Source organism: Podarcis muralis, chromosome 13, assembly GCF_964188315.1.
Source record: "Podarcis muralis chromosome 13, rPodMur119.hap1.1, whole genome shotgun sequence".
In the NCBI taxonomy this organism is placed as follows: Eukaryota; Metazoa; Chordata; class Lepidosauria; order Squamata; family Lacertidae; genus Podarcis; species Podarcis muralis.
Genome location: NC_135667.1, coordinates 41,909,737 through 41,926,779, shown reverse-complemented (window position 1 = coordinate 41,926,779; position 17,043 = coordinate 41,909,737). Strand labels below are relative to the sequence as shown.

General features: G+C 46.9%; 1 protein-coding gene across 2 annotated transcripts in view; it reads left to right on the top strand.

Annotated features, from left to right (window-relative positions):
* Positions 1-17,043, top strand: part of FAM171A2 (family with sequence similarity 171 member A2) — a 39,582-nt gene that overhangs the window by 2,240 nt on the left and 20,299 nt on the right. For both annotated transcript variants that reach the window (XM_028751784.2, XM_028751785.2), the window contains exon 2: positions 14,561-14,788. In XM_028751784.2, coding sequence (XP_028607617.2) covers positions 14,561-14,788 — 228 coding nt within the window. The remainder of the gene's footprint in view (positions 1-14,560; positions 14,789-17,043) is intronic.

Here is a 17,043-nt window from a genome sequence, read left to right as displayed (position 1 = left end):
ATGGCAACCCCTCCCTGTGCACTGTGCTGAGAGTTCTGCCACTTCAGCTTTATTCCGTTATAGACCTAATAGACTCTGACGTTTCCAGAAAACTGCTTGTCTTCCCTGGAACTGTCATTGCATATTGGGAGGGGGGGAAAGGACTCCACCCTTTCACCTGCTGCATGCCCCATGCACCAATTAAAATGTCAGCAACATCTCTGGCAAGTTTGACCAATGAGCTCTGCCTCTTCAAACCTGAACTCGAATCACATCATGCCTCTTTGTGTGTGTGGAGCACAGGGAAGAAGGTATCTAGGCGAGATGTTGTGGCTCAGCCCTGTTTAAAAAGGAAATGCTCACCTGTGCATACACATGCTAATGTCCTTGATTTGGTGACTTTGCCAGTCCTTTGCTTTCACCTCTTTTGTTTCGCTCTACTCCACAAAAAAAGACCAACGGGCAGAGTTCTGTGCTCCCTTTGCATTTGGCAAGTTCCTGCTAACATTTTTAGATTAGTTTTTAATACGTGTGATGCTTTTCCAAAAGCAGTTGTGCTCAAAGCAAGTGGCAATTCACAAATGGCAATGATTCAGCAACAACAATTCCTTTTTGTATTTATGAGTGTTTATTAAATTACAGCTTTTCACATAATTATTGCCAGACCCAGTTTTAAATATTTTTTCTTGCATTTGACTAATTCCCTTTATATCTATCTATATCTACCATCTATCTATCATCATATTTTAATCATTCTGGCTTTTGCATAAATTCCTCGTAAAAAACTTAGGCTGTTTTACTTTCTGACACAGCTTCTTACTTTTAGGCTAAACTGTGTTGCTGCTTTTAAAAATGAATATGTCTGTTTGGCACATGCCAGCCTAAGTTCTACCTAAAGTTAAAGGTAAAGGTACCCCTGCCCGTACGGGCCAGTCTTGACAAACTCTAGGGTTGTGCGCCTATCTCACTTAAGAGGCCGGGGGCCAGCGCTGTCCGGAGACACTTCCGGGTCACGTGGCCAGCGTGACATCGCTGCTCTGGCGAGCCAGCGCAGCACATGGAACACCGTTTACCTTCCCGCCAGTAAGCGGTCCCTATTTATCTACTTGCACCCGGGGGTGCTTGGCTGGCAGGCGCTGGGACCGAGCGACGGGAGCGCACCCCGCCGCGGGGATTCGAACCGCCGACCTTTTGATCGGCAAGCCCTAGGCGCTGAGGCTTTTACCCACAGCGCCACCCGCGTCCCTACAGTTCTACCTACCTGCTAACAAAATGCCTCCTGGCAGTGCCAGTCCTGGCTACCGGTTTCTTTTCTCTGATATCTTCCAGACAAGTTTTTTAGACCCAGCACCTCTTTTATCATAAACAAACTGATTCTGCTTCTTTATTTTTATTTTTTTACTGTGTGGTATTCAACTAAGTCCAACTCAGAGTAGACCCATTGATACTGATGAACCTAAGTTAGTCATGTCTGTTTACTTCAGGGGTCAACTCCTGAATTTTTGTTGGAAGCCGCCCAGAGCGGCTGAGGTAACCCAGTCAGATGGGCGGGGTATAAGAAACAAACTATTATTATTATTATTATTATTATTATTATTATTATCACCACCACCACCATCATCATCAGTTTCCCCCCACTAAGGAGCCTAGAGCCATGGGATCCTGACTGATCTCCCTTTTCAGGCAATGTCTGGACTCAGACATGCTTAACTTCATCGGGCAATTTCAAACCAAACTCTGGTTTCGCCATCACTTTTTAAAATCGGCTCTCCTTTGGTTTCCGATAAACGGAAAACAGATTTTACTCTCCTATGCCTAAATTTTGAACTCTGGAACAGAAAGAGCCTCAAAACACCCTGGATTCTACCGGTATTTCAAGAGACCTTTGTGCCTCTTGGTTTCCTCTAGCAGACTCTGTATTCTTATTTTTATTATTGAAGGGTGTTTTATACTACTTGGTATTGTCAGACAGTTTGGTAATGAAAGAGATATGGGTGAAGATCAATGTCATCCAAGAAGGCATAGAGTAGCCCAGTCACTATCCTCTTGAGTACCTTTTCCTGGAATAGGGTATACAGTGGTACCTCGGGTTAAGAAGTTAATTCATTCTGGAGGTCCATTCTTAACCTGAAACTGTTCTTAACCTGAGGTACCACTTTAGCTAATGGGGTCTCGTGCCGCCGCCGCGCGATTTCTGTTCTCATCCTGAAGCAAAGTTCTTAACCTGAGGTACTATTTCTGGGTTAGCGGAGTCTGTAACCTGAAGCATCTGTAACCCGAGGTACCACTGTATTGGTGACTGGTATTAGATTGGTGAGTTGGCACAATCCTCCATATTTGCAGTGGAGAATGCTTCCTCCCATATATAAGCCTTAGAGTGGAGGAACCAGATTTTACTGGGCTACAACTCTCATAATTCTTCACCGTTGGCCACGATGGTGCAAGCCATTGTCAAATAACATCTGAAAGGCACCCCATTGGTTCCCCTTGCTCTCAAACCTAGCTGGTCAACCTACCACTGCTTTTGTTGTTGTTTAGTCATGTCCGACTCTTCGTGACCCCCTGGACCAGAGCACGCCAGGCACTCCTGTCTTCTACTGCCTCCTGCAGTTTGGTCAAACTCATGCTGGTAGCTTCAAGAACACTATCCAACCATCTCATCCTCTGCCGTCCCTTTCTCCTTGTGCCCTCCATCTTTCCCAACATCAGGGTCTTTTCCAGGGAGTCTTCTCTTCTCATGAGCCTCAGCTTCACAATCTGTCCTTCCAGTGAGCACTCAGGGCTGATTTCCTTCAGAATGGATAGGTTTGATCTTCTTGCAGTCCATGGGACTCTCAAGAGTTTCCTCCAGTACCATAATTCAAAAGCATCACTGCCACTGCTAGATACCCTAAACCACGATGGGCAAAGGCTGAAAACAGACCGGGTAGGCTGAAGTTTGTCGACATCCCCAACACTGAAATTCACCCAGTGATTCCTGATCAGACAGTGCTCTGGGTGCATCAAGAGCCTGCGAAAGCTGCAAAGTGGTACCTCAGGTTAAGTACTTAATTCGTTCTGGAGGTCCGTTCTTAACCTGAAACTGTTCTTAACCTGAAGCACCACTTTAGCTAATGGGGCCTCCTGCTGCTGCTGCGCCGCCGGAGCACGATTTCTGTTCTCATCCTGAAGCAAAGTTCTTAACCTGAGGTACTATTTCTGGGTTAGTGGAATCTGTAACCTGAAGCGTATGTAACCTGAAGCGTCTGTGACCCGAGGTACCACTGTAGTTGTAGAGGCAAGCGATGCTATCCTCAAAAGCAAATGGAAAACCACGAACCTATGAAGATTCCTTGACATCATCCTGCTAGCTCTGATGTGAGCCGTTCCTTTCAAGGCTTCTGCTGCAGATCCCAAGTTGCAGACTTGCCAGGAGCTCGGTTTTGTTTTGCAGTTTTATAAATTTCTATAGGACGCCTCAGTGACGACATAAACATTTGGAGCATTTCGGATAGAATGGAGCACAAGAAGAGGAAATTGCTGCAGAGGTTGAAGAAGTGGGGACATGAATTAAGCTTAAGTAGAATAGGTAGGATCCTGAAGCTGAGGCTCCAATACTTTGGCCACCTCATGAGAAGAGAAGTCTCCCTGGAAAAGACCCTGATGTTGGGAAAGATGGAGGGCACAAGGAGAAGGGGACGACAGAGGACAAGATGGTTGGACAGTGTTCTCGAAGCTACCAGCATGAGTTTGACTAAACTGCGGGAGGCTGTCGAAGACAGAAGTGCCTGGCGTGCTCTGGTCCATGGGGTTACGAAGAGTCGGACACGACTAAACGACTAAACAACAACAACAAAGAATAGGTAGAGACCAAATGAAATTATGTGAACATCCTCCCCCCCCAAAAAAAAAATTATCCACGTCTGGAGAAGCCTGCCATGGATGCTGATCCAATTTTGAGGGAAGCAGTCATGGCTAGGGGAAGAAAACCTAGCAGAGGGTCCCTGATCCTTCAGCCAGATAAAGCCAACCAGGAACTGGATAGGAAACTTTGGTCTGTGCTGTATCCGGATTCTTGACCGGCAAGCGAATTTGGCAGGATTTCCTCTGGCAGATGAGGCAGCTTGGATGGGGAAACAGGGTATGTGATGGTCGTAGGATGCTTGCTGCTCGATTGCCTGGAGTGTGGCTGTGCTCATTTCTGAAAATCTCCAATTTTTGTGCGGAATAACCGCCCGGTCCTCTCCATCTCCAAAGATCTCACATCTGAAAAAGCCAGAGGCAGGAGAATGGTACCTGGATCCTCTCAGGGTGCCACACAACCAAAAGCAGATTAAAAGGACACATTTTGAAGGCCCCACAGCTGTGTTGACTGCTCTCCTTGCCTGGTTTTGGCAGACCTGTTGAGCGGGGTTTCCCGGTGGGCTGTTTTCCTATTTGTAGGTCACAAATTGTGCGGGCCTGCTCCAGATCTCTCTTTTGCTTCTGCTGTGGTAAATGGGGCGCGGCTTTGTGGAGCTTTTGTGTGGTCCAGCCAAGAAGACCCCCGTTCCTGCCAAGCACAGATCAGGCCTGATGGACAGTGCCAAGTTTTGAACCTGCAGGACAGCAGCTGCTGCTGCAATGCTAGTGTGTGTTAATGCAACGCTTGGCTGTTTCTCCTCTCCCAGCCTGTCTTGGCTCTCTTGCACCCCACTCTCTTCCTTGAATGTGTGTGGGAAGGTCAGGGTCCCCCAACCCTTCGCTGGATTTGGCTTCCCTAATGCCTGTCCTGGAAAAGGACATCAGGCTATACACCAGCGTTGGCCAACAATATTTTGCTTATAGTTGTGGGAAAATGGGACATCTGGAAAGCATCTGGAACCAACAGCATTCCTCAGCTGCAAAAATCTAACTGCTGCATAGTTGGGGGTGGGGGCGCTCCTGGATTCAATAATACTCTTTTTTTACCTCAGGGACTATTGCAGCCTGCAGTGCATTACGTATTTGTCCTAGACGCAAATGACTTGTGGAAACTACAAGCTCATTTGACGGCGATTACTTCCTCCTGAGGAACTTTGACGATAGCTGTCTTGAGAGAGTGCCGAGTGCTGTCTCGGCCTCTCACACCAAACTCTCTATTATTACTAAGAATCCCGGGCCGGGGTCTGGGAATGCGCTGCGACATTTTGTTGTTGGTCCCTGCTTGTTAGCGTCATTCCCGCTACAGTGGTACCTCGGGTTAAGAACTTAATTCGTTCCGGAGGTCCATTCTTAACCTAAAACTGTTCTTAACCTGAAGCACCACTTTAGCTAATGGGGCCTCCTGCTGCCGCCGAAGCACAATTTCTGTTCTCATCCTGAAGCAAAGTTCTTAACCCGAGGTAATCTTTCTGGGGTAGCCGAGTCTGTAACCTGAAGCGTATGTAACCCGAGGTACCACTCTATTAGCAAAAGCCAAGGGGTTGGAAGCCCCCCCAAAAGTATGGGAAGGGGTTTATACGCTCTGCGGTCTCTCTCGGTACACAGAAGTATTCAGCGTTGTAAATTAAAAGAAAAAGAACTATTTTAATTAAAAAATGCAGTAACAACAAAATCTTGACAAGGCCACAGAATGCTGATTGCAGCTGAGGAAGGGGCGGGTGGGGTTTGAGATCTAAATAAATCAGGTCAGGCAGAGGCAGATTGTGTGAGTTCATCAGATAAAGTAGGCAGTGGTGGAAAAATAGAATATTGCCCACCCCCACCCCCAAAAAAATGCTAGAGTAAAGAAGGAATTGACCTGCTCAAGTCCCCAACAGCTTGTCATAAGAATGGAGCAGGGTGGGGTGGGGGAATGAGGTTAGTGAGTTACCTTCTGTGAGGTTTAAAAAAACCCTTCCCTGCTATGCTATATGTTTCAGGACAAAGGAAAGACAAAGTACAGTGGTACCTCGAGTTAAGTACTTAATTCGTTCCGGAGGTCCGTTCTTAACCTGAAACTGTTCTTAACCTGAAGCACCACTTTAGCTAATGGGGCCTCCTGCTGCTGCTGTGCCGCCGGAGCACGATTTCTGTTCTCATCCTGAAGCACTATTTCTGGGTTAGCCGAGTCTGTAACCTGAAGCGTATGTAACCCGAGGTACCACTGTACAGTTTTCTCTCCTTTTTAATGCTCCAGGAGTCCTGTCTGCTATAGCAGTGTAAGAAGCTCAGGTGTGTTTTGGATTGTACCTGCCACTACATAGCTCAGGAGGGGAAGATTGGGGTAGTTGTGTGTGTATGTTTGGGGGCAAGGTGCCCTTTTATCCCCTTCCTGAAGTCTCCACTTCCTTGATTGGAGTTCTCAGGTGGTTGGGGGCACGCTGCACCATTTTGTTGCAGCAGGTCCCATTTCTTCCCTCTTACTCGCTGGCCTGTTCTGTCGGAACATTTCTCCAACTGCTACATAACAACAAAGTCGTGTACAGCACAGCAAAGGGATATTTAGGAACAAACTGGGGGACGCGACAAAATGTTGCCACATATATCCCCAGTCTCAGTGAACTGGCACAGCCAGACTGCAAAAGGAGCCTTGTTCTGCTGTTGAAGGACTGTCCGCCCTTTCAAAAGCCCTCAAGGAAGCCCTTCAACAGCAAAACAAGGTTTCGTTTCCAGGTTGGCTGGGCCCCAGAGCAGAAGATTCATTGTTGGGGGCTAAAGATACACAGCAAGATTTTTGTTGCAGGTCCCCACTTGTCGTAGTTTGCAAAGTTGCTTGAAGTCTCTCCCCCCCCCCCCATTTATTTTCACCCCATCCTCCTTGAAGTGGGTCAGTTTCCATGCTTCTTTGGGAGCTGCTAAGCTAGTGTATGATCATAGTATATGAAAATGCCCAAACCGTCATCATAAAGCAGAGAACAGTGATGTAAGTGCCTGAGGTAATTCTGGGAGTATAGAGCCAGCAGCCTTTTCATTCCTGGTAGTCCTCTTCTTTCTGGAGTGACTCCCATCTAAACTTTTGTTGCGTTTTCTTCCCAGCCTTTGAAACCGTGGTTGGTAGCTAAATGCTCTCACGAAGAATCCCTCCTTTCTTAATCCCACACATGTATGCAGATGGGGAATTGTCTCTTGTTTACTTAGTGGGGATGGACAGTGGCACTCTGCACATCCTTAGAGGCAACCTTGCAACACACATGGTGTACCAGCTCTGGCGTTCAAAATAGGCCCGAGAGCTCCACCTTGGCTCAGATTATGTCCTCATTGTATGGCCTTGGGAAAGTCCAGAGAACATTTTCTCTTTCCGGTCTTGTTTGGTTACAGGAATAAACAAAAGCTCCACTTTCTTGGCAAAGCGTTGGCTTCCGTAACAAAAGGATTGTTGGATTCAGACCGGAGTAGAACTCTTGACATGCAAGTTGCATACATACTATACCAGGGGTCAGCAGACGTTTTCAGCAGGGGGCCGGTCCACTGTCCCTCAGACCTTGTGGGGGGCTGGACTATATTTTGGAAAAAATTAAAATGGACGAATTCCTATGACCCACAAATAACCCAGAGAGGCGTTTTAAATAAAAGCACACATTCTACTCATGCAAAAACACCAGGCAGGCCCCACAAATAACCCAGAGGTGCATTTTAAATAAAAGGACACATTCTACTCATGTAGAAACACGCTGATTCCTGGACTGTCTGCAGGCCGGATTCAGAAGGCGATTGGGCCAGATCCGGCCCCTGGGCCTTAGTTTGCCTACCCATGTGCTATACCTTTAAAGCACACTCAAAATACATTCTCCCTCCCCCCCCCAAAAAAAAGAATTCTGTGAGCTGTAGTTTATTGATGATTGCTAGGAATTGTAAGTCTCTGAGGGGTAAACCATTGTTAGCCAGACTCCAGGCGTGTTTTTCAACTGGCGCAGTTCCAATTTGCAACCGCACAGAGATCTCTGGATATGGCAGAAACTAGTATCTAAAATATTTTTCTCAAAGCTTGAATTATTATTTTTATTTTGGATTGTTTGATGTTTTAATGTGTTGTAAACTGCTATGAGCTTTCTTCTTTAAAATATAAAAGGGTATAGAAATGTGATGATGATGATGATAATCCACTGCAAAAAGGCATCTAGACATTCCATTGTGGTGACCGTCATATCTAGGTTTAAGGTGCCATTTGGCAATTAGATTATTCAAGTTGCAAACACAGGCATAAACTACAATGCCCAGAATTCTTTGAGGGAAGGAATGTGCATTGAATGTGCTTTCAAGGTATAGTATTGCATGCAGCCTAAAACTATAGCAGTGTCTTCCAGAGGTGACTTTCTCTTCATCATTATCAGTCTATTGAAGCATCATAAGGTATAATAACACACTGAACTAGTAACGGATATGGGCTTAGGGTCTGAGGAAAGCTATTTGTCTCTGTGGGCCTGGAACACAATGCAGACCATGTGGGGACGGAGGGTTAGGAGAAGCAGGTGCAGGATTGTGCGAATCGGAGAGAAAATCGATGTCCTGCCGGGAGGGAAAACACAGGAGAGGTTGGCAGCTTGGCAATAATGGACAGGGAATGTGTCAGGAGGTGACCTGAATCTGGGCGGCTGCGTGACGCAGCGCTGCCCGTTTGAGACAGGAGACAATTTATAGACTTTAAAGAGAGTTGAAAGTGGGGTCACTGCTCTTGCTGCGCTTGGCTCCGCCTTCTTTGGCTTCGAATAAACAATATTTTTCGGAGTTTAAAATTACACAGAGACCTTCAAGACTTGATTGGCCAGAAAAGACAAGGAAAGAGAAGAAACGCTTCTACTTTCCGGGGAGCAAAACCTCCCTCAAACCACTTTGGACTCTTTTTGAAACGGTGGAGGACCATGGTTCAGACGCAGAGTACATGGTTTGCATGCAGAAAGGTCTAGGTTCAATCCCTGAGCATCTCCAGGTCAAACTGGGATTGTCACCTGTCTCAAATCCTGGAGGGCCGCTGCAATGCTGACAGCAATAGTGTGCTGGATGGACTAATGACAGCATTAAGGCATATATAAAACCAGATTCCTGTGTTCCATGGGCTTGTCCGCACTGGAGTTTAATGCGGATTTGAAGCTGGCTAGTCTTCCTTTGTGGCATCCACACATCCTCATCCAAATGGTAGCCGCTTCCCTCCCTCCCACTAAATTTAGATTGTCCCAATCCACTGATAATCCAATAAAGGAAGAAAATCCAATATAAAATCACACGTTACCTGACTGCAGACACACTGAAGTGCATTCTGTGTGTTGTTTTTGTTTTTAACGTGTGGTGACATTTCGCTGGGTGCTCTACAATTGCAACCCCTCCTGACTTCCATTTTGTTTCCATCAGTCCTTTTTAGCCTGCCTTTTCCCACCCGTTGTTTCTGAAGGACCATTCGTGTTATTTTCAAAATCACTACGATTGTTTTATTTATTTCATAAAATTTATACACCTCTTAATGGTTAACCCTTCCCCTCAAAGCGATTTGCAAAAAGATACAGCCATAAAATTGGGCGTGGGGAATTACAAAACACAAGACGTTAGAATACTAAACAGACTGAAATTCGCACCATCTTTTCTAAGCCTCTGAGTAGCCTTGACTAAACAAGGCACCGAAAATAATACAATGAAGGCACCTGCTTGATATCAATTGGGCGGGAGCTGCAAATTGTAGGTGCTGCCACACTTAAACGATTGGGTTCCTACAAATGCGGAATGCGTATTATGTGACACCCTTTAGTAGTATCATTTCTGCCTATCAAAGCGGTCAAGTTGGGCACATGTGGGGTAAGGTGATCTCGGAAATACACTGGTCAAAAGCTGCCAAGGGCTTTAAATGTCAACCGTAACACCTTGAACCTGGCCCAGTAGCAAATCGGCAACCAGTACAGCTCTCTGAGCACAAGTATTATGCGCTGATAAGGCCTCCTGTCAGCATTCGTGTTACACACTAACTGCAGCTTCTGAGTCAAGTGTGAGGGAAGCCCCACATAGAGCACATTGCAGTAATTCAGTCTTGAATTAACCAATGCATGAACTACTTTGGCAAGGCTTTCCTGGTCCAGGAATGGCCATAGTTGTTGAACCAATTGTGGTTGTTGCTCTAGTGTGTGTGTGGGTTTTTTTAAAAGAAACTTGTATAGAACAATAGTATTGAAATTAAAAATAACATTTGCTCTTGCAGGGAAAAGGAACAGAAGTGGCATTCTTTCATGCAAGTGTCTCCAAATCCTTGACTGGCTTGGAGCTTACACCTTTTTTTAAAAAACAAAAACTGCTCTGGTATATTGAAAAACTTGTGTTTAAAAAAATACAACAAAAATTTAAAAAAAGCATGTGCACACAGGTAAACAAATGCCCATAACAGACCTCAGGTTTCTGGAATTCAAGGAGGGTAATGAAGGAGTAACTGAAGGGAGGCAGCGGCGACGTACCGCACAGATATATCCCATGAAGCACCATCTCAATGTGGTTGGGAAATGTCAAGGTAGATATTGGAGGCATTAAACTGAAAGTGCTCATGTGTGGAGGAAGGTGCACAAACACACACACAGAAGGTGCAGCAACCCGTTAGGATATAATGTGGATATAAACCTAGTCTCTCATCTTCAGTATGCTGCATTTTGCGTGCACGGACCAGGGCTTGTCCCCTGTGGTTAATTTCTAGTGAGAGAGATCCAGGAACTCAAACCTGCCTGGAAGCCATACCTGAAAGCTCTGCCATAAACAGACAAACCCTCATATGAGAGTTAAGAAGAAGAAGAAGAAGCCTGGATAGGCCTTTTTAGTGGTCAGAGAAACAATTCTGTGCACGGTCAGAGACATTATTATTTTGTATGATACATGCCCAGCCCTGTCATTAATTTTGCACATGTCCAGAGGAAAAAAACAATTTCACTCTGCCTTAGTTGTAGCAGTGGTCTGTGAGTTATGCATTTTCCAGGGGCCAACCGCCCCAGCATTGAAAATAGATTCTATCTAGGACTATGGGAAGGGTTTTTGTTTAATTTAAGAGGACAGCGGGGAGAGGTTTTGACTCCCATATGTTCTTTTTTATTCTTGTATCTATATGCATTCACTTAATTAGAAAGCCTTGAGGTGTCAGTATTGTGCATTGTAAAGAGAGAACCTTTTCGCTCGTCTGTGTGCAATAAAAGCACGGCGAGGGAGCATGGCGGAATTGTGTCCTTTTGCCACCATCAGCGCCACCCTGGTTTGGAGCACAGCAAGATGGTTAAAAGTGTGTGAAAGGGCAAGCCAAGCCGAGCATTTGTTGTGGGGGGCACTGTTCTGGTCGCCACCAGCGCCATGGTAACCCATGGGCCTGCTGAAGGATGCGGGCCTAGGCCTTGCTCTGTGCAACGGTCCCCATGGCAACAAACTCCAGCGATGGGAAGGAGGTTATTCACATCACTTTGCTTTCTAGGCCTGAGTGGAGCTTGGAGGGAGGGGGTACTTTGTAGGACAAATGAGGCCGTTGCCACGGTGACAGGACCGCAATCCAAAAAGGGGGAGGTTGGTTTGACTGCTGAGGGCATAGGCCTTTGGACGGCAGGAAATAATCTGGGGTTTTTTTAGTTGGGGGGTGGCGTGGGACCCCCGTGTCTGTACTATGGGTAAAAAAACAACAACCCCACAGCTTTTTCTCAGAGATGCATGGCAGGCAACTTGCTACAGGCTGCTGTACGAACCATGGCTGGTCAGTTTTAAACAGAGTTCATGTTTGGAGTTTTCCAGGGGCTCCATTTCCAGAAACATGGGCTATGCAGAGGGCCTTCTTGGTAGCAGCACCTGTCTGTTGTCAAGGAAATAAACAACTACAGTGGTACCTCGGGTTACAAACACTTTGGGTTACAGACTCCGCTAACCCAGAAATAGTGCCTCAGGTTAAGAACTTTGCTTCAGGATGAGAACAGAAATCGCGCAGCGGCAGCGGGAGGCCCCATTAGCTAAAGTGGTACCTCAGGTTAAGAACGGTTTCAGGTTAAGAACGGACCTCCAGAACGAATTAAGTTCTTAATCCGAAGTACCACTGTATCTGACATCTGAAGGCAGCCCCGCAGAGGGAAGTTTTTAATGTTTGATGTCTTACTGTGATTTAATTTGTTGGAAGCCGCCCAGAGTGGCTGGGGCAACCGCAGTCAGATGGGCAGCATATAAGTTGTTATTATTATTACTATTACATTTATTATTATTCCTATCTATTGCACCCTCCCTTCCCACTGGCAGAGAGGGAGTTAAAGAGCCATGTTCGCTCCCAGTGCGGACAGCAGCAGAATGGGCTTTGGCTTCTACAGCCTTTCCTTTAGGCACCTCAACCTAGTCCTTCCATTCCTTTGTGTCTTCTACATAGCAGTGAGCAGCTGAGGTGCCTAAAAGGGGAACATTTTAAAGAACTTCTGTTGCTGGGGGATTTGGGCCTCCAGAGCCCTTTGTCTCCTTTTGAAAGTTGGGTTGCTCACTGGTCATAAAAGGAAACCAAACAACATTCCTCCTCCCAGCCAGCCTGTTTTCAGGTCAGATGCGGGAACAGCAAGGGGAAAGGAGAGCTGCTGTGTGTTTCGTTTGTAGGTGAAGGGGCTGTGGGGTTGTGGTTTGTTTTTTTACCATTTGTCTTAGGTGATTAGTCTGATTTTACATTGCCAAAAACCACTGGGAGTGCAGCTGCTTGAGTCTGTCCCTTGATCTGCTCTGTGTTCTGTCCTCCGGACCAGAGGTCTGTATATCTGTGCCCTGTCCAATAAGTTGGTTTCCCCCCCCCCCAAGGGTGGTATCTTGTAGCTCGAAATCTTTTAAGTCAAAAATAGCTTTGTTTTGGTGGGGTCTTTTTACACAATGGCCTTTGATTTTTCCAAGTCACACGGTAACAGGAAGTGCAAAGGAGTCGTGCTCCGTATTTCAAATGTTATTCTAGCTGTGCAAATTGAGGGGTGCTAGCTCTGCTTCCTCTTCCCCTGCAAGCCGCTACTCTCTGAATGCACTTTGTGAGCAATGACTGACCCCAGATCCACCTTGATTTTGCGTGGAATCGTACCCCCAGCCCTTCTTCCAGGCAGCCCGTTGATGGAGAGAGGAAACAGCAGTGGCCTCCCTCCAGCTGGAGCCTCCTGGTCACCAGGGAGCTTACATCTAAAGCCAAGCGGAGTTGAATCAGCCCCTCTGTCCGGAGGTCTTCTTCTGTTTGCACGCAGGGTGAGGAGAATATGTCAGGCAGGCAGCCAGCAGAGGAGATCTTTGCCATGTGTGACCAATCCTCAAGTTTGCACATTGTTGGAATGGACTGGGGTGATGGGAGCCAGCTCTGCTTGAGCTGCAGGGAATTGCACAGCGGGAAATACAACGAGACAAACCTTTTGCTAGGGTTTAGTATTCTTGATCGTCTCAGTGAGATATCCCATTTTTGCTTCCCCTTCTTGCTAGCACTCCTCCACTTTCACCCTTCTTCTGTGTCTAAAGTACGTTTCCCATTATTGTGGGGTGATCGTTCATTTATTTGGGATAATCAGATGACTTTAGGAATGCATGTTAATGCTTGCCTGTTATCCCCCCCCCCCGTTTTTTGTCTTTTGAGTTGCATCATTCTGCTTCGGGAACATAACTTGCATAAGGAATTCTACATATTTCAACTAGATTTCGAACTAGAATTCCTGCAATTGCAGGGGGCTGAACTAGATTGCCCTCAGGGTCCCTTCCAAATCTATGATTCTATGATTTACTAGCCTGCTTTGAATTGTGGTCACACAGAGGACTTGGGGGAGAACTGAGGTCTTCTTTGTTCCTGAGCATTGTGAGAGAGTCAGGGGTGGCAACTTGAATAAAATAAAATATCGGGGTGCACAAGATGTGATGTGCACACACCATTTGAGTGGCAATGCCCATCAACTTCGGTGGGGGAGCCTCATAACATGAAGGGATCTTGGCCCTTAGGAGTTGGTTCCACAGGATACCCTGCTGGTTTTTCCCTTCTTCAAACCCAGGAAAAAATAAAGACCACAGCCCTCTCCTAAGCCTTCCTCAATTTGCAGATAACTCAGGGGAGAAGATTCTGTGCAGGCATCTAGGAGGGGAGTTACCAGAGGAGGAGGAGAGACAGTTGCCATCGGCAACTAGATGTGTGGGATCCTGATGCCCACAACATTGCTTTTCACTTGTGTGACTCACATATACACAAACCATTACCTGAGTGGTTGTGATGTTCCTGTGCATTCACAGGCTAGCAAAGAGCGCATGCCAGACACAGAGTGTTGAAACTGGGGCAGCTGCAGTGAGGGAAGCGAGGAGTTGGATTGCCGGAGAGGAAATCCTCACACGCAAAGGAACAGCGGGAGGGGTTCTGTGTTGGGAGCAGAAATGAGCGAAAGATGATACGCTGGGTAGCCAAATAGGAAGAGGGCTGAGGAGACAACACATCTTAAGGACAATGGACCAAATAGGGTGGCTACAGGAAGGTCATGGAGGCCTTAGAGGTGGAAAGGAAACTGAATGCCCCTTGTTGTTTTAACTAACCACACCTTTTGTTCAAATGAACTGGCAACATGAATACCAACTAAGGAGGGGAAAGGCCACTTATAAACCATACAAGTTACTTTTGAGTTGGGGAAAACATTGGGGGCAAGCTTGCTGTCCTCACACACCCTTTCTGTTTTCTCTCTCTTTCCTCCAGAGGTGGTCATCAAGGTCCAGGTGTATGAGAACGGTGATCTGTCCCCACTGCCTCAGGCAGCCGTGGAAGTGTATGGCAACCAGACATCTCTGGCTTCAGGCGCCACCGACCATGAGGGTGTCAGCATGCTTCCCATCAGCTACCGCCTGGGCACCTGGGTCATCGTCACAGCCTCCAAGCGTGGTTTTGTTACAAACTCTGTTCCTTGGCGCGTCAACAAGCTGCCACGTGAGTTGCGGTGCCCAATGGCTAGGAGAGAGTCTGGGTGGCTAGAAGACCATTGATTTTTTTGGGGGGGGGGTCACAAAGGTCAGTGCATGATGGGCACTTCATGGGTGGGGGGGGGGTCACAAAAGGATGCAAACTTTTATCAGCTTTCACCAATGTAACTTCTGTAGGAATAAAGGAATATGTGTTGCTTTGGTAGGTAGAAGGAGGTGACTCCTTCTCGGTGGAATGGTGGCGCTTCTCAATATTTTACAGAAGAGTCATTTCACTTGGATGATGGCACGAACCCAGCATCTCAGTGTCACATGGCTAGATTCCACTCAGTACGCACGACTCTCATATCATAGTGTGTGTTCAGTACACAAGAACATTTACAAGAGCACTGCTGGATCTAACCAAAGGTTAATCTCAGTGCTGGAAATTCGCCAGGTGTGTTGTGTGACTGGGGCGGGTCCAGTTGCGACCACGTGGAGATCTCTGGATGCTAGGTTGGCGACTGACATCTCCATCAGGTGGCCCTTCCGGCTTTCTTAAGCAGGCCAGCAAAAGAGCTTATTTATTGCATGTGTAAAGGGACCCCTGACCATTAGGTCCAGTCATGGCCGACTCTGGGGTTGCGGCGCTCATCTTGCTTTATTGGCCGAAGGAGCCGGCATACAGCTTCCGGGTCATGTGGCCAGCATGATGAAGCTGCTTCTGGCGAACCAGAGCAGCGCATGGAAACGCTGTTTACGTTCCCGCTGGAGTGGTACCTATTTATCTACTTGCACTTTGACGTGCTTTCGAACTGCTAGGTTGGCAGGAGCAGGGACCGAGCAATGGGAGCTCACCCCATCGCGGGGATTTGAATCGCCGACCTTCTGGCAAGTCCTAGGCTCTGTGGTTTAACCCACAGCGCCACCCATGTCCCTAGAATAGCATGTATAGATCACCTTTTTCTCCATGTACTTGGTTCACCCCCCCCCCATCAGTTACTTCCTACAACAACCCTGTGTGGTAGGTTAAGAGGCTGTGACTGACTCCAAGGTCACCCATTGAGCTTCATGACTGAGTGGGGATTTGAACCCTGATCTCCCAGACCAACAGTTTAATCACTACACAACACTGCCTTCCTAGTGTACTTCTGCTATGGGGCAGCTTATTTTTTGGGTGGGGGGGGGAGAGATAATATATGGTGAAATAATTAAACCGTTTGGGGTGTATAGAATAAGATGGGGAGCCCTCACCCCCTTGCAAATGAAGCAAAGCACACGCATTATGTGTGAACCCTTAGTATGCACTGGCAAAGACTAACTGGCGCTGGAAATAAGGTCACCTCATTGACCCACCCTGGGGGTTGGAAGCGAAAGTCACAGCTGGCGTATAACACTATCAATAATTTTTGCCTATAGGCAGGAAATAGGAGGCAACCAACACACACATGCATAAAAATATAGATGTCTTGTGTTTACGTACCTATTTGGACACAGGAGACGGCCAGAACAGGATTTTGAATTAAAGTGCATGCACACTGTGTTTCGGAAGCAGGTTGGATTAGCTTCCAGTTCACATATCTCAGTCCCTCCAAGCATCCTTATTTTCCAGGGACAGTCCCGGATTTGCAGAAGTCATCCTGGTTTCTGATTTGATCCCGGAATGTCCTGCTTTTCCTTAGGACATCCCTATTTTCCTCGGATAAATGTTGGAGGGTATGGAGTTATGTGATCCCTGAGCCAAGGAGATAAGTAACACTACAACTTTTAGAAGACATCTGAAGTCAGCCCTGTAAAGGGATTATTTTTTTTTAAGTTTAATGTTTTATTATGTTTTTATATGGGACGTGGGTGGTGTTGTGGTCTAAACCACTGAGGCTCTTGGGCTTGCTGATCAGAAGGTCGACGGTTTGAATCCCTGCGATGGGGCGAGCTCCTGTTGTTCAGTCCCAGCTCCTGCCAACCTAGCAGTTTGAAAGCACATCAAAGTGCAAGTAGATAAACAGGTATCGCTCCGGCGGAAAGGTAAACGGTGTTTCCGTGCACTGCTCTGGTTTCGCCAGAAGCGGCTTAGTCATGTTGGCCACAGGACCCGGAAAAACTGTCTGCGGACAAATGTCAGCTCCCTCAGCCAGTAAAGCAAGATGAGCTCTGCAACCCCAGAGTCGTTCACAACTGGACAACTGTCAGGGGTCCTTTACCTTTATGTTTTTATATATGTTGGAAGCCGCCCAGAGTGGCAGGGGAAACCCAGGTTTAGAAAGAGCCTAATAGTTCCTATCA